The 21,167-nt window shown below is 39.0% G+C and overlaps 1 protein-coding gene and 1 long non-coding RNA gene across 2 annotated transcripts in view; one reads left to right on the plus strand and one right to left on the minus strand.

Annotated features, from left to right (window-relative positions):
• The window catches only part of COL4A4 (collagen type IV alpha 4 chain), a 71,934-nt gene extending 55,428 nt beyond the window's left edge, over positions 1-16,506 (plus strand). Inside the window, exons 37-47 of the mRNA XM_075031838.1 lie at positions 3,064-3,135; positions 3,929-4,057; positions 5,909-6,016; positions 6,907-7,062; positions 7,705-7,803; positions 8,104-8,112; positions 8,993-9,124; positions 11,194-11,310; positions 12,058-12,246; positions 14,090-14,376; positions 14,994-16,506. Coding sequence (XP_074887939.1) covers positions 3,064-3,135; positions 3,929-4,057; positions 5,909-6,016; positions 6,907-7,062; positions 7,705-7,803; positions 8,104-8,112; positions 8,993-9,124; positions 11,194-11,310; positions 12,058-12,246; positions 14,090-14,376; positions 14,994-15,257 — 1,562 coding nt within the window. The 3' untranslated portion in view covers positions 15,258-16,506. The remainder of the gene's footprint in view (positions 1-3,063; positions 3,136-3,928; positions 4,058-5,908; positions 6,017-6,906; positions 7,063-7,704; positions 7,804-8,103; positions 8,113-8,992; positions 9,125-11,193; positions 11,311-12,057; positions 12,247-14,089; positions 14,377-14,993) is intronic.
• Positions 252-15,072, minus strand: LOC142032769 (uncharacterized). The gene is made up of 5 exons (XR_012650978.1): positions 14,948-15,072; positions 14,045-14,230; positions 12,039-12,209; positions 1,792-1,925; positions 252-436 (listed from the first exon to the last, which is right to left on the minus strand). It is a non-coding gene; the product is annotated as an uncharacterized LOC142032769 (long non-coding RNA).
• Positions 16,507-21,167: the final 4,661 nt, after the last annotated feature.

The raw sequence follows: 21,167 nt of genomic DNA on the forward strand, positions 1-21,167 counted from the left end.
ATCGTGTCCTTCATAACCAGTTCCTAGGCAGGAAGAATAATATTAGTGACCCATATACAGAAATCACAGTGAAGTATCACTTGGGGCTATGAGAAAAGGTTAGAGAGGACAATAGATTCACTTTTTCAAATTCAGCCTAAGGAAAAATTGAGGTGGTTTCTTACAAACTACTGAAAATTTAAATAAAAAATGGAAACCGTTTATGATTACTTGCAGTAAATAAGTGGTGCTGATTTAAACTGTCATGACAGATTCCTTGCTGGTGCATAATCTGCAAGAGAACTGCAGTGACAGGAATGTCTAAATTGAGAGGGGTCAAAAAACCCAAAAAAGCACTCTTCTGATGAAAACTTCTTAGTAGCAGATGGACTCTTTCCTTCTTGTCATAAGTGGTAAGACACTTCTTTTCTATATTGTGCAGAAGTTATCCCAAGTCCTGTGCAGGAAATGCAATAAATTAACACATGTGCTGCAGAGGGAAAAGTTCAGTTCCAAATGGCAATTCGTTACAGACCAAGTTGCCTGCTAAGCCTTAGGATTCTATATATTGCCAGCTTAGTTGAAAACAAGGTTAACACCTTTGAAATTATACCCAGTAACAAAAACTGAATGGAATTTGTATTCCAATTCAGTTGGAGAATATAGGTCTTAATGCTATTTTCAATAATATTGTTGCTAGCATTAGAAGTGAAATGGTTAATTGGCTGTTCATAGCTAAGTACACGGCCTTGTTAGTCTAATTCCTTCTCATTTACATTAAATGTCTTGTGCCTGAAGAACTTTAAGATTAAAAAAAAATTAGTTAAACAGCATCTACCAAAGCATAATCACATTTTCTTTATTACAGAGATAGTTTTGCTAGTTAAGGGTTTAGTCTGGCAAGCCTTACTTGTTTGACTAATCCTTGATGAAGTAAGTAATATTAAGAACATCAGCAGAATTACTTGTGTGAGTAGAAGCTGAATTGGGCTGTAAAATACAAAAACAGTGGTTCATAAATAGGTCAGCCAATTCAGCTGTACCTAGAAATATGGGACTATAGCAATCCAAAAATCTAGAATTACGAGAGCTGATATTATAATGGATTGTTGGCAAATGTGTCAGAAATTCCCTGGAAAGCAAGTAAACCAAGCTATCAATCTTAACTGAATGAGCTAAAGATCAAAAGAGTTTTAAATGGTGACCTAGGTGCCAAAAATAGTTAGGAATTCAGAATAATTTGAAAATACCACTGTTAAATTCCCCAAACTGGCATGCAACTCTTACATAAATTTGAAAATGGCAACATGCCCAAAGCACAAGGAGGCTACAGAAAGCATGACTGAAACTTAGAATGTCATGAAAAGTTAAAAAGCAGTTAATTAAGGGCATAGAAGATATTACAGGTTGGATTACCAGTACCTCATAGTATAAAGGGGATTACATAGAGAGTATATTATCAATGTCTTGCAGGTTTTCAAACAATCATCTGGATTTAAAATTTTTCCAGACCTGTGTTTGCTACAGGCTGCATTTTTTTTTTCCTTTTCATTCCTTTCTTAAATTTTAACTAAAATAATTCAACAGTTTCTAAGAACAAAACTACAGGATTATTATTTTTGGTGTGTCTATTAGAAAACTCTAGTGCCCTTTTATTTAACTTTCTCAGATGACCCATCTTTAAACTAAGGACCTTTAAATTTGGCAAGTGAAGCAGCTGATGAAGGGCATTTGCACTGCTGTTCCTACAGCAATTTGTCCTTACCCAATTTGACCAGCTTATAAAATTTAAAAAAATACATCCATTCTTACGTGCTTCAGTAGAGCAATAAATTCTCCCATGATTCGTGCTCTGGATATACAGCAGATTTGCATACTGCAGGACATGCTGGGATCAAGCACAGGAACTGAAATAGAGAACTTATATCTTCTATGCCAGGAAGTAGCTAGACAGGGAAAAGGAGACAGAAAGATAATTTAGATTTGTGGAAAAAAACCGCTGCAACTGGACTGGGAATCGTACATGGAATGGAGAGGAACTGATGGAGAAGGAAATTAGGCAGGGAGAAGCAGCAAAGGTGGGCACTGACAGTATTGTTCAACTTCTTGATGATCAGTGTCCACTCTAATCTATCCCTCTCTGGAGCGAGAAGCATCCCAAGTCTATTCTTCTGTCTGAAACTTCTTTGAAACCTGTTGCCAAATGACCCATCACAGTTTTGCCAAATCTGTTCCTATCACCAGGTGATAGGCTGCTGTCTGCATTTAACAAGTGTACATCTTCACACTTGATAATTTATCTGTACAACTTAGGAAACTATAAAGTGCTAATGACATGGAGATATTTTTACCCTCCACTGCAAACAACAAACATGATCTCGGCTTAATTAATCTTTAAAAAATGGACAAAAAAATGCCATCAGTGTTTTAGCAGTTTTTAAAAAGTCACAGATTATAAAGCAAAAGTTATATCTGACTACCATGAACACTCAGCCTGTGATCTGGTCATCTAGTGAACATCACTTGTGACAAAGCTGCTCTATACTGTCATATGTCAGCATAGGTCTCAATTACAGATATGTTGTCTTCAGAGACTTTGTGCTGTTCAGTTTCAAGAATTTTTGTAATAGTGTAATGCAAAAAAGCATAGTTTTCTGTGTGAAATCTGCAGGGCCAGGGAAAAGAAGCCAGGTGAAAATTTAGCTTCTTAGGACTAGTTAATCACATGTAGCAGTAGTAGTCTAGCCATAGACATGAGGTTCACCATAGAGTAAATTAGCCCATACTGAGCTTCCTGCTGCTAGCTGCAGTATAGAAACACCTAAAGGATTAAAAGGTATGTTTCCTGTTTGCTTTGATGTGAAACTATATTATTGCTATTTTCAAATTTTTCACATTTTCCTTTCCAAAAGGACTGCACTCAGGTACAATGTGATCTCATCTTCAGTTGCCAATAAGAATCAAATTCAGCAAATACCCTGTCTTGATCCAGAATGTGTTGTCATTAAAAAAAAAAGGCATAATTTTTAACTGTAACTTTAAGGGATTATTGTGGCACCTAGTCATGCTTGTAATACCTCTCAGGTCTTCCTGGACTACCCGGACTGGATGGCTTGGATGGACTAAAAGGTCAAAAAGGTTCTGCAGGAGCTCCAGGTAAAGAAGGGAAATAGCTATGTGGAACATAAAATCTTCTCTTAAATGACTGAATGTGCAAGGAATTATGCATGTTATTTTGATATTTGCCTTGCCCAGAAGATATCATTAAGGCTCAGACTAAACTTTCAAACAGAATCCAAAGTATACCTAATGACAAACCTGCAGTTATTTGTAGGGAAAACTTTAAAACTTCCATTACTCATATAGTTTTGTTGGAACCTTTCAAGGCTGTTTATAAAACGAAAATTTTCAGTACAGATGATTCAAAGGAGAGCCAAGACTCCAGGATTTTTATATGTAAACGATAAAACTAACAAATTAAAAGGAGACATATGAAATCCCAGCCCCATTAAAGTCCATGGGATTTGTGCCACAAAGTTAAGAGGAACCTGGATTTCGCTCATGCCGATCTATTTGCAACTTATAAAAGGTGCTTTTGAAGCAGTATTAAAAAACAGTGCTCATCATCTATCTGGGGATTACAAATTTATGCTGATAGAAAATTAAATTTAGGACCATGCAATCAGTGTACATTTCAAGTTATGGACAATAATGACACCATATAAAATAAACCCTAAAGAAGAGCATTAAAGCAAAGAGATTACTTTCTTTGAAAGGGATGAACTAGGTCCAGATTCAACAAAATTGTATCCAGCTTCCAAGAGAGAACCAGAAAAACAGCACTAGGCAACCCTTGCAAGGACGAACATCTGCAGCTGGTATTTCTATTCTGCACATCTGTATTTGTACTCAGTGTAAGCTTTATGTACATAATTGTTTTCCTATAAAGGTCAAAGTGAAACAGGGCCCCCAGGATACTCAGGAGAACTTGGACCAAAAGGAGACAGAGGTGAACCTGGATGGCCTGGTATTTCTATTCCAGGCCCCCCTGGAGAAAGGGGATTCCCAGGATTCCCAGGTAAGAAAGGGTGTTCTCCTTAGTGGTGCCCTGCAGAGTTGAAATTAAGCTCATACAGGTTCTTGCCCTGGTGAGTATGAACATTAATGCATACCCAGAAGATTCTCTCCCTACAAACATTTCTGTTGCAGTAACATGCTGATGTTTCCTGAGTAGATACAGAGACCCCAGTATTTCTTGTTTATTATGTTACAGGAGAGGAAAGAATGAGAATAGAAAATGATGGACTTGGACAGACCTAGGGAACTGCTAGGTGGAGTTGCCTCTTGGGAAGAAATTCCTGAAGAAAAAGAGTGCAGGAGATCTGATAGTCACAGAAATATAATAAATCTATCAACTATTCTGATGTAAATGCAAGATGGAACTGTATCACAAGATTGCTATGACTAAGAGCCTTGGTGATATAGGAGTTGCATAGAAATAGGAAAAAGCAAGTGTTTGAGGAAGGGCCACTAAGAAGGTTAAGAGATTGGAGCACCTGTCATATGAGGAGAGGCTGAGGGAGTGGGAATTGCTTAGCCTCCAGAAGAGAAGGCTCAGGGAGGATTTTATCAATATGTGTAAGTACCTGATAGGAAGGACATGGAGACAGAGAGAGATGGTATCCAGTGACAGGACAAGAGGCAATGGGCACAAACTGACATACAGGAAATTCTACTTCAATACAAGGAAAAGTTTTAGTTTTCCTGTGAGGGTAATTGAATACGGGCAACAGGTTGCCCAGAGAAATGATGAAGTGTCCATCCTTGGAGATACTCAAAACCCAGCTGGACAGAGCCCTAGGCAACCTGCTCTAGCTGACCCTGCTTTGAGGAGAGGGTTGGACTAGAAAGTCTCCAGAGGCCCATTGAAGCCTCAGCAATTCTGTGATTAGAAGTGACATTAGCTTTACTCTACCAAACCTTGCAGCTGTGTCACATAACACAATAAAAATTGTGGAGGTGAATTCCTGTGAGGTGAATTATTCTAAGATGAAGACAGTCATTTTTCTCAATTCAGTTACTAGTTCATGAATTGGGGGAGTCAACAGAATGGTACTGTTGAGGAAAAAAAAGAGAAAAAGTTTAATTCCAAGATGTATTAACACTGCTTGACATAGGATGGGCAAGGCCTCCCATGACGTACTGTGTTCAGCTTGGACAAATTAGGGAGAACTCATTAGAGAGTAAATGGAAGGATGGGGTCGAAAACAAGACTGAAGAAACTAGATTTTTTTTGTAGAAAAGAGAAGGCAACAGAGAGCAACACACATGCTAACAAGCTGCGACTATTCAAAAGTGTTATGCAGAGGATAGTAACCTGTAACTCTTCCTGCCTGTCACATGTAAGGGCACTAATGTCTTATTTTGAAAAAAAAACAGATTACAAATTAGGAAAAAAATACATTTAAAGCTAGTAAGTTCATCTTGTTCACTGAGGTTTTTAGGTAATGGCTGAACTCACTTTTGCTAGGAACAATCTGTGAATACTTATCCTGTCCCAGGCAGAATGATGTCATAGTCCCCACTCATCTTACATTTTTACCATTTCTCCCATTGTTGGAATTCAGGAGAAGGCAGCTGTTTGTGGCAATATGCCAATGTGTCATGATGCATTCTTTAGTTTAAGTAGTTTTTATGGAAAGAATTAAAAATTTTAAAAAGATAACAAATATTTTCACTTCTACAAGATTTCTTCATTAGCCTAGTCACTGGTATGTTCACTATACAAGTGAGAGCATACATTACTTCCACGACTTCACGTCAGTATTCTTTTAGTTAGTAACTCATTTCTGTAATCTAAAAAAATCCTCAGATTTTGGTTTGGTTTAGTTGTTGGTTTTTTTTTTAATTGTAAAATGTGATCCCTTAGGTAGAAGAGGACCTGTTGGACCCACTGGACCTGTGGGAAGATATCCTGATAGTGCTTCTCCTGGTCCTCCAGGTGACCAAGGACCACCTGGTTTAGATGGCATCAGAGGTATTAAAACCAAAAATACCAGATTTGATCATGTAAAACCCCCCTGAGGCTACTAGGAGTCACTGGGTTGCTGTCTGTCAAAAAACATATAAAAGTGCGTAAGGAACAAAGAAACCAATCAATACCTCAGTGAATACACAGAGAATTGAATACTGGATAGATCACCAGAGCAAGGATAAAATACAGATCTCCAGATTCAGTTTTCTGGCCTGTATGGTAATTCTGTACAAGTCCTGCTGCTACAACATATCTCAATTTCTGCAGAAGCAAATACAAATAAGATTACAGGCCTCTCTTCCTACCAAGAAGGATAAAAGACATTGTCCAGAAGCCTGACAATGTTGGTAAACCCAGAAAAAGCTTTCCAATCTAAATCCAGCCCTGGGAAAGCTAAAGCTGGCAACTCTTTTGTAAGCGTTTATGTAGACCTCACCTCTTTTACAAGCAGGCGTTGCCAAGGGAGCCAGTCAATTACTATACATTCTGGTCCTCAAATGGAGCTCTTTCAAGTTGTTCTGATCCCTTACATTAAGTATTATCTGAACCCTTCCTTACCCAGTACAAAGACTTACTTCCTACTGGGAAACAGGGGATGGAGACTGGAAGGGTAAGCAGCACTATAATAAGTATAGAGAAGCAGTGTCTCAATGCATGTAATATTAACTTGCTGCCTTTTACTTGCACAGAATCTATATTGTTTTGGGAGTTATTCCTATTATTGTCTTCCTTACAATGCCTTGGATAAGGCTAATGTTAATATTTCCAAAAACATGCAAGGGCTGTCCTACATCCCAGAAAAAAACCCCAAAGCAAAAAAAATAACGGAACATAGCTATTTTTAGATGTTTATGCTTTGTACATATATTAAGAATAAAGTTCTTTTACCATAGGTCAGCCTGGGAATCCTGGTCCTCCTGGAGAGACTATCTTTGTGCGAGGAGATCCAGGTGATAGTGGTATTCGAGGGGCACCAGGTAATCCTGGGCAGCGAGGGCAACAAGGAGCCAGAGGTCTTCCAGGGAACCAAGGAAGAGGAGGCCCAAATGGTACGATCTGTGATGTTTTTAATAGCATGTGCACTTATACCCAACCCTATGCAACTGAGCCTTGTGCACTGGGGATTGCCATTGGAGACTGAGCCAGACAGAAGGGGTAGGCTAGACATTTCTTAGTTCTGCCCTGTTACCTACAGATAAGATAGGGCTGGGGTAGAAGGTCAGAGTAGAGCCAGATTCACATGTACTGCTTCCGACAACTTGTTGGAAGACTCCCCTACCAACCTGAGAATGAGGCAGTAAAACTTTTGAGCCTGCCAGATAAAGCAAGCTCTGATCTGTCTGCAGGGGTCTTGAGAAGCTATGGAAGATGCAGATGTGTTTGAACTAACACAGTCTCACATCTGTCCCATATCAATAGCTTTGGGCTTTCAACAGATTCTTCAGTTTGAAAACAGGGATCTAGATACTTCTTCCACACACTGTGGAGAAGTCCTATGTACACCAATCCCTTCCAATCTCTACAAAAAAGAAAAGTAAATTTTAATTCAAGACCAGGGAGAGAAGAGGAAAATGTGCATTTCTTTCTGGGAGGCAACAGAGTTGAGCTGTCCCAAGTATTTTTTGTTACTCAAGCAGCCAGACCTTCTCGGAATGCAACCACATGTAACTGCACAACTGTTTTCTTTCCAGGTCCTATGGGAATCCATGGCCCACAGGGTCCACCTGGTGCTATAGGACAACCAGGAGACCAAGGTTTTCAAGGAAAACCTGGTCCCAGAGGTCCCACAGGTACTTACAAACCTGTTGCTCATTGTCACTCAATTGTAACCATGATCTTTCTATTAATATATAATCTTACTAACATTTACTTGCATACAGACAATTTAAACAATCTCAGGAAAAAAAACAACTTAATTGATTTCTCATTTGAGTTGTGTAAAAATTTCTGAACTATGGATTTGTTTCTAGTGTCACCTCATGTAAGTTATATCAGTTCTCATTCCATTTTCTTTCATTTACATGCCTGAAACTTGTTTCCACCTGCACCACAATGGCCGCAATCTGCTTTCCATTTTTCACATCCTTCAGGTTTTATAGGTAAGTCCATGACTATTGATTATTGCTCTTTTCATGTGGGCTTCCTTCTGTATAGATACATTCCATTCTTAGAAGGTGTTCTTGGCTTGGTTGCTAGGAATAGTAGATACTGCTACAACAACATAGTTCTACTAGATTTTTCACATAAATAGCTAGCAGTTCCAAGCAGACCAATATCACGATAATGCTACATTGAGAAGTCTCATGCTATGATGTCAATTAGACTTGTAAAACAGACTTGTTTCGAATTATCATTTTGGACTTTGGTTGTCACATAAGATGCTTTCTAACCAAAAACTTAGCAAAATCTTGAATCCTAACAGTGAATTACTACAAATACTGAACTCTTAATCTGACTAAATTGATCCAATTCTGATTTTGTTCCAAAATGCAAATAGCCAATAGCTCCCAGTAACTTTCAATACATAAAATGTGGCCATTCTTTTTTTTATATTATTATAATTATTTTAAATGGATATTGTGGGTTAGCTTCTTTGGCCTGCTTATTGATGGTTTTGCTGCCACAGAGTAAGCAAAGTACTGTCATTCTTCACATGTGCTAAGGTGTTTGCACTGAAGTTGGGTAGACTTCAGGGTCTAACTCAAGTCAGGTTGGGGCACATTAAGACAGAAACTGTACACCAAATACTTAAAACACATCAGCTAGCATACACTTGTTAACACATACTTGCCATGCTGTTAATGCTGTGCTAAAAGACTAAGAGTAAAATTAAAAGCAGTGAGACTCAATAATTCAAGATTTTAAAATACTTAAAATATACACTTGAATACCAAAAGCAGCTAACAGTTATGTTGATTTTTCACGTGGGAGCTATTAACCAATCTTCTGTCTAATTTACTTTCCTATTACACATTTCAGGTGACCCTGGCGAACCAGGAAAAATAGATGATTCGTGCCCTACAATCCCAGGGCTTCCCGGCGAAGCAGGGCAAAGAGGAGATGATGGCTCTGTAGGTTTACCAGGGCCAATAGGCCACCCTGGACCCCAAGGTAAGCTTGTGTTTTGAAAGCTTGGATGTCTATTTCAGCCATTTAGACAACAAATTGAAAAGGCTCAGAGTGTCAGTGTTACTTCTTTATGTTTTACCCTGTCTCTTCCCCTTAAACACTTACTAACAGTCTCCAGAAACATGTAGTGGGCTGGTTAATGCTGAGGATGATGGATCAGTATAGCTGAACCAGGCTGCTTGAGCCTGCCTGCACTGCATTCCCTTTTCCTAGGCCAGGGAAGGCAAAAGCATCAGGCACTGTTAAGAAAAGAGTTCTTCAAACAATGTTTTTTCTTTTTGCTAACAAATGAAAGAGCAATGCCTCAAATCAGTCCTATGGTTTAGACAGTTTGGAGGATGTTAAAAATATACATGCTTTAAAATTTAGCAAAAATGCATCACAAAGCTCTAACCAAAGTCCTAAAAGGACACGGAAGGCAGAGAGGCAGCTACAATAGCACTTTTTATCTGTTAGAATGTGAAAAAATTACCACAAAAGAAAACTGACCAAAGAGATCTTAACTTAAGAAGTGATGAAAGACTGAAACATTCTTCTGATAGGTAAAAAGAAAACAACGGTGATGCTGGTACTGATCATTCCAACGGAGTGGCCATCTTCATAGAAATACAGTGTAGCATGTCTGTGTAGTGTCTTCAGTTTGGGTTGTGTCTAAATGTGGTGCCTTCACTTTAGATAGTGGAATCCCTCATGTGGTTTTAGATATTCCCTACTTGGGAAACTGAAGTTTGTTGTCGTGGCTGCACTGGACATCCAATGTGTCCAGAGAGAAAATCCATTATTTTCTCCCAGAAGATTCCCTGCAATAGTCATTCCCCTCATGAAAGTAAACACAAAGTGTTTCTGGGGTTGAACTGAGAATGGCTGTGTTGCCATTATATACAGTTTCTGTAAAACCAGATGATACAGTGATACATACCCGCACTGGTTTTATGAAAGAAACACCTAATAATGCTTTTCCTTTCATTAAGATATCAGAATTCCAATTTTCTCCCAGGTTGAAAGGCAAACTGGAGGTTTTACTGGCAAAAGCAATGTATATTACTAAAACTTGAGTGTACTTGAGCTTTGCCAAAATAACTATGCAACCAACATTGAAAAGCTGTTAAATTGTTTTGACTGGTTTAGATTTTCTTAATGAATCTTAATGAATAAAAAGTAACATGGGGAAACTTTGAATGTCGTGAGACAACCTTGAATTACTCAGTCTGCAGGTTAAATAGCAAAATTTGCAGGGAATGAAACACACACTGTTAATGAGAAACAACTGTGGTGCTAAAGAAACATACTCATCTGAAAACTGTTTTTTGCCAAAAGAGGAAAAACACTGCTGAGTGCAATAATACCTGACAAGTATAACTTTGTTCAATTCAGATTATGTTTAAAGTAGCCAATGAACAGAACCATCGCTATCTGTGCCCTGCATATGAGAGATATCTTTTACTGTCATGGCCATACCTCATTATCTGCTAAGGTATAAAAATGCATGTACATACAAGAAATATAAAAAGGTGAGGCCATCAGGAGCCTAGAAATGTCTTTACCCTTCCTTACTGGATGTAGTCCAATTCTGCAGTCCCTCCCTCTTCTGTAAGTACTCTAATACATGCATTACTTCACAGGAAATTCAGTACATGTTTAGAGGCTGCTGAGTTGGGTCCTAAAAGACGAAGGCCTGCCGTAGGATGAGTTACAACTCATTACACTGTACAGATACTGATGGTAATTCTGCAAGAGGCTTGTCATGATAACATCTGTTAGTGCTTTGATTTCAGCTGTAAATCACACAAGTTCTGTAGAGAGGACATAAAATCTTATCAGCAGTTGCTGTTCCTGAAGTCGTGCCTCTGAGCTACCAATGTGGTCACAAGGTGAATAAGTTGTAAAGAGAATTCCCAGCAGAAAGCTGTTCTGCACCAGTCTGTCCTGAAGTGTCATTTCTTGGTGTCAGTTCTGCTGACCGGCCCTTTGCATGCTGTGCATGTTTGGACAACATATAACCTTTAAATGGAGCCATGTGAAGGGAAAGTGCATACTTTGTATTTATCTAGGAAGAAAAGGTGAAGAAGGGTCATGTGGCCTGCCAGGTCAAGAAGGCTTACCTGGGGCACCTGGACCACCAGGTGACCAAGGGAATATAGGAGAGCAAGGATACACTGGGCCACAAGGTAAGAATGGAACATGACTTCGGGGAGAGATGTGGGGGATGATGTATAGACTTAAGTTTTCTCTCTACTCCCCGCCAAGTGCATACATAGGTACGTCCACCTCTAGCCTGAGATACCATGACACTTCCTTCCCCCCCTTTCAATTCAAGCACTGATAGTGACATTTGTGAATGATTTCATAACACATAAAAAGACCTATTGGAAGAAAATTTATCTCAGCATCCATTATTAACCAGAAAGGCAATTAACCACACATGCTTAAACACCATATATCAATAGGTATGCATTTCTGAGTCAGCACTAATGGTGCAACTGTCTGTGAGTAATTAAAATTGTATTTTAACTGTGACTGCTGTTTAATAAATTAATGGTTTGATACATATGTGAGGAAAGGGCATTGACTGTTACTGCAGGGATTCAAATTCAGTCCAGACAAATCATTCTAGTGTGTAAGTCTGGGAAATCATTGCCCACCTCAGTTCATTCCTTAATCCTTACAGCACAGGACAGAGGTACAATAGAAAAGCCAACTGTCAGGCATCCAGTGGCAATCTAGTTCATTTCTTGCCCATAAGAAGGATAACGTGTGTCTACTGGTGTCTTTATTGCCCATGACAACCTGTGAAGTTGTATTACCTTCAGTCAGGAACCCCTTACTGAACACTTAAATACAGTAAAAGATAAAAGTTCACAGTAGCTATGTGTTCATACAAGTAAATTTCTTTTACCTTTTCTCCAATGTGTAAGGTCCACCTGGCCAGACTGGTATCCCAGGACCACCAGGCCCCCATATTAGATCTGCAGGTGGATTCTTGCTCGTCCTTCACAGTCAGTCAGACAGAGAACCACTCTGTCCACAGGGGATGCCAAAATTATGGACTGGCTATAGTCTGCTATACCTAGAAGGACAAGAGAAAGCTCATAATCAAGATCTTGGTAGGTATTGTCATACGTAATTGCTCTCCAGTTAAGGTCTAATATGGTGTGATCTATACAATGAAAGACAAGTCAAATGGAGCACACTATAGAATCATCAATTACTTATTTTCTACAGACTCAAAACTAATTTACACTGATTATAATGAACTTGATTATGCTGCCCTATTATGTGACCCATTTAAAATGGCTTTATGCTTGTATGCAGTTGAATGAAAAAAAAAAAGCATTTCTACCTCTAAGTAATTTTGAATAGAAGTTGGAGAGATGAGTGGTTTATTTCACTCATCCTGGCTAGTCATTTTGGGCTGTCTTCGAACTTACTGGAGACATTTTCCTAGATCAGGAATCTCATTTGGCCACTCTGAAATAACTCCCTGCAGGATCTGCTCCTTTTTACTGTAGCGACAGCTTGGGAAAAAAATCTAGTTAAGTTTGGTCATTACAGTTGGGTAATATAAATAAGCTTTACAAATAAAATTATGCATCGTGTGTATAGCAGAATTGTGTGCTTTAGGAGTCAGAAGCTAATATTTTTTGCAAAAGACAGAGTCAAATTTCTCCCAAGGACAGCTCCTTTTGGTGTCTTGGGTCATTTCTTCTACATCTTCTACAGTTCTAACTAAAATTAGCTGTCTAAATAAGCTGCCCAACTTGCAGCCTGAGAAACTGATTGGCGGCAGTTTGCACAGAAGAAATTCCCTAAATTCCTGTTGACTTGTTATACAAGAGGCAGAGAAGTCTCCTAGGAGGAAAGATCAAGGACCTAATAAGCTGGACAAAAAAAGAAGTGTTTAAAAGAGCAATAAAAAGAGATATTTTTAGTACAGCAGTGTTGTTTTGAAATGTTTTCACTATTGTGTGTTTGGCATTCCCCAGGAGAGCCAGTTGGTAACAGAATGCCTTAGAACAGCAGTGAAAGTAAGATTCAAAAGAAAATAAAGTCCTTGTTTCCTGTGAGCAGTATGTTCTTTTTGCAGGCATTTTCCTTACTCAGGCTGCTCCGGATTCTTTATTAGTACTGGAACAGAGTATTATCAGTGATAAACAAAACTGGCTTCTGTAGAGAAATGTCACATATCTTGAAAGAAGGCATTAGGGTTTGGGGGCATTAGAGAAATATACATCACACACAAAGTTCAAGGCAGAACATATATGCAGTGATTATTATTGTTAACTACATAAGTCATCATGAAACCATTCCAAATTCAGTTCTGGAAGAACTTCACTTCTGCAGTATGCTGAAGTATGCACTAGTTGCTTCTTAATTCCCACTGATGTCTGCCTGATAGAATTTTGCAGGATTGGCTCTGCAAAATCCCTCAATCCTTTTATTTCTCTTTGAGAGTCTGTGAAACCTTTCTGGAAGGCAATAGAACAGCTGCTGAGATTTCAGCTTAATGCACTGGTAGCAATGGTTTGTCATACTTAAAAATTTTCTATTTATCAGCATTGGCATTTGGTTTCTCACTGCTCCTAAGAGTTTGTAAATAGCTAATCTCCTTTTAAATCAGCCGCCACCTCTTGCCTAATTTATTTTTCAGTGTTGGCACAGCTAAGAAATTTGTTATCATAACTGCTTCCCATGGTGACAAAATACATCATGTTTAAATACTGGATTGTGATACAATTAAATATTATTGGCCAAAGGAAAATACTTATTGGTAAAAGTTTGTTTTCAATATAATTAGCCATTTTGGTAAAGAGCCTGAGAGGTTTAAGATCTGTGAATTACATAACTCCTGTTAAGATACATAGTCTTGCAGCAACATTGCCCAGAATACTATTTTCAACTTACCTAGAAAGAAGTGGAGTAATTTTCATCATTTGTTATTATTTTCAGGTCTGGCAGGATCTTGTCTTCCTGTGTTTAATACCATGCCCTTTGCTTACTGTAATATCAACCAAGTTTGTTACTATGCCAGTCGAAATGATAAGTCTTACTGGTTGTCAAGCGCTGCTCCTTTACCAATGATGCCACTTTCTGAAGAAGAAATACAACCATATATAAGCAGATGTGCTGTATGTGAGGCCCCAGCCCAAGCGGTAGCAGTTCACAGCCAAGATCAGTCAATTCCTCCCTGCCCAATGAACTGGAGGAGTCTTTGGATAGGATATTCTTTTTTGATGGTAAGAGTCTGGGCACATGATCATATATGTAAGTTTCTTTCATACAGCGTTTGTGTTCTAAAGGTTCAAAGATTTTTAGCTCTGAAAAGTAAACTATCCAATGTCTAGCAAACATTAAAAAGGAAAATTCACAAAAAGAAACAAGATGCAGGTTAGTTCCAAATTGCAGAAACTGGCTGTAGCTATATATACTGAGGTCATAGCCTTAAGCTACACATTTCTTAAAATTGCAAAGATTTTGCTTGCTTGTCTTTAATAAACAATGGGATTTTCATGTACAAAGACACATTTCAGAATTAGCGGTCCAGGTCTTTCTAATGCCATCTTCTAAGTTATATTTGCATCGGTTTAGATAACAGCATCATTTAGAATTGACCCGGATTACTTTTTTCTTCAGTTTGACAAATACCAGAAAAGTAAGTGAGCTGGCTCTAGACTTTTGAGATTACCTCATTACAGAGCAAATTAAGATTTTTCTCCAGCAAAGGAAACATACTCCAACCTAAGATCACCAAAAATAGTACAGTTATAAGCAAATAAAGTCAGAAAAAGACTTATTAACATAATTTACCTATTTTTCATGCACAGTTATCAAGTTCTGTCACTGTTTTTTCCAGCACACTGGATCTGGTGATCAGGGTGGTGGACAGTCCCTTATGTCACCTGGAAGTTGCCTAGAAGACTTCAGATCAGCACCATTCATTGAATGCCAGGGTCAGCGGGGAACATGTCAATTTTTTGCTAATGAATACAGTTTCTGGCTAACAACTGTGATGCCTGAATTGCAGTTTGCATCAGCCCCCCTGTCAGGAACTCTTAAAGAAGGACAAGAGCAGAGGAAAAAAATCAGTAGATGCCAGGTATGCCTGAAGCATGGCTAACAAGCCAAACAAAAACGAACAGCTAGAGTGAGACTTGCGTAAGGATGAACAACATGCTAAAGGTTTAAACAAGATTTAATATTTTAATATATTTGAAAGTGTTCAGCACTGTTCTTTTTGTTTGAATGGATATATAAGACTGAAAGATCTGTTAAGCCTCATCCACCCATTACACACATTTACAGGTAGTAAAATCTAGTGTAAGTGACCTAATTCAAAAGAATGAAACTCTCACATTGGAGTCCACTGCCATAATACACAGGTAACAAGGTGAGCTTGGAGGGTTGAATCAAGTCGGGAATACCAAGGGAACCATACCTGTTGTGCAAGACAATGGATTTCCTGTTAGAAATGGCATTTACAACAGGAAGAGTATGTGCATTTGTATGGCATATTATAAATATTTATCTTTATAGATACAGATGTGCAAACATACAAATGTCTTAAAGCCCTAAAGTTGAACTTTCCAAACTAAAGAAACTTTCACATGCTGTTTCTGAGGGAAGGGGAAAATGTAATTGTTAAACATCATAATAAAAACAATGAAGATCAAAGTCTTTTACCTTTGCAGTACTGAATCAAACTGTTAATTGGGCGTTCGTAAGCAACAAAAAGTTGTAAATCCATTTAACAGCAGATTATGTGAGAAAATAAAATTAGCTGAGATAACGTATCCTTAAAAAGCTATATTTATATTTGCAATTCATTTCTAAGAGCAGTTAAATTAAATTATTAAGCTCCAATCCAAGTAACTGAAGAAACAAAACAGTTTCTAGTATTACTTGAAAAGAAATAGTAGCATGGTGATAAAATGGGTGAACTTACCTGAGTGATGAATGTAAGAAGCGTTAGGACAATTGCCTAAACTTGAAGCTAATAAATTTTGTTCAATTTTTGCTTCTTTGTTTGTAAATACACCACCAAAAAAAAAAGAACCATCACCTTTAAGATCCTTAAGGAATCATAGCTCTAGAGATGCTTTTTATTTTTTAAAGCATTGATTGTTAAAATGTTTGTAAGCTAAAGCACTCATCACCTTTTGAAAAAGTTAAAACACATTTATACCTCCTTCATTCAGCTATAAAACCAGAACTATTAAATGCATATTTGAATCATGGTGAAACTAATGAAAACAGATTGCAAATGGAGACTTCATCATGTGCAGAAGGGCCACAAATGCTGCTTTTACCACTTAAATAAGCTACATTTTACTAGAATGGAATAAAATGGGTTTTTTCCAGCACTTTTCATTTCGATTTGTGTTCACTGAGAGGTGCCCCCAGCAAAAGGATTTTCAAGGAAACTGAGATCCACATCCAAGAGTCCTAATTCAAAGAAAACTCCTTCTGAAGTACTCCATCACAAGTACAACAGGCTGATCAGCCAATTTAAAAATTGGATACACAAACTCAAAGAGCAGGAAAGACAGACATTCCAGTCTCAGCCAGAGGAAAATAAAGTAGTCAGAGAGTAAGTCCATTCAAGTGTAAATACATCAGACTGTGCAACTTCCTTCTGACAAAACCAGCCAAGTGTCTCTGATCTGCTGTGCTTACGTGGTGGTCAACTAGCTCTCCTGCTCTTTCATCTGGGAAAGGGTCAAGAGCCCTCTTGGGGCACATCCCAGTCCCCATCTGTCTCAGGGCATTTCCCTTTCGGTCCTAGTGGCCCACTGGGACAGGGCACACCTCTTGGTTCACTCTTCAGCGATCCCAGCTACATCCTTGGGATCTGGCACACCACACAGTCTTTTGAGGAGGGACTAATCCCTACCGTTGAACTGTATGAAAGAATTTAATCCCCTCCTGCTACAGACAGCATCCCCCACACAAGCAAGACTGGCTTTGCAGTTTGAAGTAAAAACCAACGTCTCAACTCTGCAACGTGCTGAGTAGCTTTGGAGCTTACTCCTGTGAGAAGAAAGCAGCATGTGGAGAGGAGCACCGTGCCTTAGTCACCTATTCTTTATGGTGTGCAAACTGCATTACCAAAAACACCACAGCTAAAACCACAATGGGCTAGTAGCTTCAGCTTATGTTCACAGTAGCAGACAAATACCCCACTTCTTCAGGTGATGTCCCCATTTCCTCAGTGGATTTAGATAATTCCTCATTAAGGTCTCAATTATGAGCTTTTCCTGACAGTACTCACCAGCTCCTTCATTACTCATTTGCAGCCTCTTTCAGGTTAGAAACTCTCTGGAGAAGGGCAGTCACTTTGCTGGAAATATTTACAGTAGGGCTTTTGGTACTAACTGCACTTAAGTAATCAATAAAGAAAACCTTATACACTATGCTATCACAAACTTTGTCATAATAAGCCAAATTGAAGACAAGTAAGATGGAATAAAATGGGATTTTGGAATTGGATCTGTGTACAAACTTGAACAAGTACACAGAAAAATCTTGGAAATATCCAAGAGAATCATCAAAAAAAAGACCCAATCATCTAAATAAGCCATTTCATGGCATTCTACCATCTTGCTCTTTTGATTTAAAAACACCATGTAAACCAGTCATGTTTTTCTGTTACTTTGATGCAGAGTTTTTGCACCTGTGCCAGTTAGATTTTACTGTGTTCTATAAGAACATATTATATAGATGTATTTTTAAGCTACCACTAGGTTAAATATGCAATAGGTGTGTAAATTCCCATTTCATGCATAGCTGACTCCGTAAGGCATTTGTCAGAAATATTGTACTAATTCAAAATGAAATTGCAGATAAATTGGTTAATATTACAAAGCAAATAAGACAGACCAAAGTACAAAGCAGCATATGCTTTAATTCTGTAATCATTTGTCCAGTGACTATAAGCAGAAAAATAATAGGTGAATTATTCATAGGAGACCTAATTATGAAGTTATGTGTGAAAAGGAACAGCTGAAACTGTTCATGAGTAAAAGCACTCCTAAAGGCAATGGCCTTGTGCTAGTCCTGTAGTCCAAATTACCCTTACTGTTGCGTTCAAGAGCTTTGGATCTTGTGTAGGCCCAGTAAAGAAGTGAATTTTATCCTAAACAGCAAGCAGGGTATTAATAGCAACACAGAAGATGATGCTGGCTACACTCGGAGGTCACTGGAATTAGAGGCATTTGGGGTGAACCACCCTGGAATTAAATTCAGAACCTCTGACTTACAATGACACTTGCTCGCCCATCGCCCTAGCAAACCATGGCATCTATATGGCTAGGAAGCAGGGAAGATGCCTGACTAACTCATGGCAAATCCTCAGGGCGGTCGTCAGATTATTGTCTCTCCTTCACATCCCTCCGCGTCAGATTTCTGGAAGATAACTAGTGGAAGAAAAATACTGCAAAGCCCGAGCCCTGACCTGCTGTTAAGAAATGTGGCCATTTTTGCTTCATCTGCTGGTTTTTATAAGATGAGGAAAGAGATGCACAGGCCTAATACTGAGAATGTCTTTTGAACCGAATTTCATCTTTTGCTGCATACAGAGCATGTCAAAAGGGAGAGAGTAAAGCAAAACTGAAAACAGGTATCACTCATTTTATCACAGTGGTGCTGCATTGTAAAAATGGTATTTTTAAAGCATACTTTAAATTCATTTGTGTACAGTAGAATGTCTAGATTTGAAGTCCACAATTCACATGCTAAATAAAAACAGGTATCTGAATGAGATAACAGAAAAGATGCCTAAGTGCCAAACAGAGAAGGGGTTTAGCTGGGGCCTGCAAGCAGACCCAAACTGGCAACTTCCTGCAAGTGCACCTGCCGTGGGCCAGACCTGCTGCTCCAAGTCCCCAGCTTGTCACATGCCATCATATCAGCAACATCCCATGCCCGGGAGCTGTTGGAACTCCTGTGGTGAGCTGGCCCTGGCTGGCAGCCAAGCACCTTACCCAGCTGCCTCCCTTGCCCCAGGCAGGACAGGAGAGAAAGCAGGAGGAAAAAGAGCAAGAAAACTCATGGGTCAAAATATAGACAGGGAAATCACTTACCAAGTACTGTTGTGGGCTAAACAGACTCAACTCACAGAATTTAACTTAGCATAAATATTTAATTACTGATTCAGGTTTTGGGAAACAAGTTGACAAGCCTTAAAATACCTTTCCTCCCAATTTCCCAGGCTCAGCTTTACTCCAGACTCCTCTCTGCCCCCTTGTTATTGCTGCAGGTTACGCTTGGTCTCTTCAATGAGGCAAGAGGTGGCGCGAAGCTTGGGGCGGGGGGGTGGGACACGACTGGGTTCCAGGTACAAAGCGGTTTCTCTGTGCTGCACCTTCCTTCTCTTTTCCTGTGCTCTGACATTGGTCCTCCATGGGCTGCAGTCCTTTTGAGGGAGCATGTGCTCTGGTGTGGGTCCTCCAAAGGGCTTCAGTCCCTTCAGGGGTGTGCCTGTTCTGCCATGGAGCACCTCTGCCTCCTCCTGACCTTGGATTTCTCAGATCAGAAAACTACTTAAAGACTCACTCCCAGAATTGCATTATTACGTGCAACAAGTTTAAGCAAAACTGTTCCAGGAATTTTTCCAGGGTAAACTCCTAACCAAACAACTCTTTCCTACTTTGGTTGGTTCATAAACACCAGAAAAACAAACAAACAAAAAGTATCAAAACAGTCAAAACCCGTAGAATTCTTACAGTCCATATGTTTTTTGCCTGTGTTAAGGCAGATGAAATAAATCTTTTATCCAAAAACCCAAGTTGTTGTTTACTTGTTTGAAAAAGATCCCCCTAAAGTTTTAAAGCTCGCTACTGAGGAAGAACTAAATTTGATCTGCATGATGCTTTCTGCTCCTGGTACACAGCTAAGATTGCCAGTCTACAATGGTACTGCAGGCTCTCTAGCCCAGCATGCAAGACCACAACATCAGCCCTCATCAATTCTTTTAAGTATGACCATGATCCAAATTCAGGAAATAAACCATTTCCATCTGGGGAACAAACTTTCTGTTGTTCCACATGGACCACTGTAAATAACACCACTTTACACTGACATCCCGGGCGGAAGCCTGGCCTTTTCAGGTTTTACAATCAATCCTTAAATAACTTAATTGAATTCAATTATGCCATACATAGAAAAAGGCTATGAATATGAGAACTTCTGTTCTAATGCTTTACATGTATTAGAAGTGTCTGGGCAAGAAAGAAAAAAACCATTCAGGGACCACGTCGGGAAGATGTATAATGGGGAACAGTTGTTTGCAAGAAAAAGGATTGCTCTAAAGCCAGCTGGGAAGAGGAGCAGTCAGGCAAGGACAGAGCTGATCTGCCTGCACTCCGAAATGATAAAAAATTTCTGACAACTCTGGCAAAAACTTGCCAGCAGGTGAAGCAATTGCTTCATCAAAATGGGGATCTATTTCATGACTGGATCCTATTTCAGAAATCAGCATTTTAAACCAACCAAACAACAAAAACAGCCGTTGAAATTCTGCCCGCCTTAACCAGCTGGAAAACTAGCCAGCCAGGTGGAAGAAAAACCAAAATGAGCATTCAAACAGATACTGCTCCACATTCATACTTCACAGCTTTCTCCTTTTCTAGTCACTTCATCCAGAAGTTCCAGAGGGTACTGGAAGTTCAATTAGAAGTGATACTTCATAAATGTAAAGCAAAAAACAACTCCACATTTATCATTCTAGAATGAACATATTAAACAAACATGGTTCCTCAATATAATGTAGACAGCCTTCAGCATCTAACACTTCATAGCAAATCTCACCTTATGCTTGACCACACAGTGCTCAACTGCTTCTCAAAAGATGACAGGCCTGAAGCTTCACAGTGTTTGAAAGTCCACATATTTTAATGTTTTCCACTGATTCAGTGAAGCAGAAATGCAAAACACTGAGACAAAATTTTAGCCAATTTCTAAACAAACATATGTAGTAAGGTACCACACTAATGAACAACCACTGTGCATTCATTACCCCCAAGTGGTTTAT

The sequence above is a fragment of the Buteo buteo genome, chromosome 7 (assembly GCF_964188355.1).
Source record: "Buteo buteo chromosome 7, bButBut1.hap1.1, whole genome shotgun sequence".
Classification (NCBI taxonomy): Eukaryota; Metazoa; Chordata; class Aves; order Accipitriformes; family Accipitridae; genus Buteo; species Buteo buteo.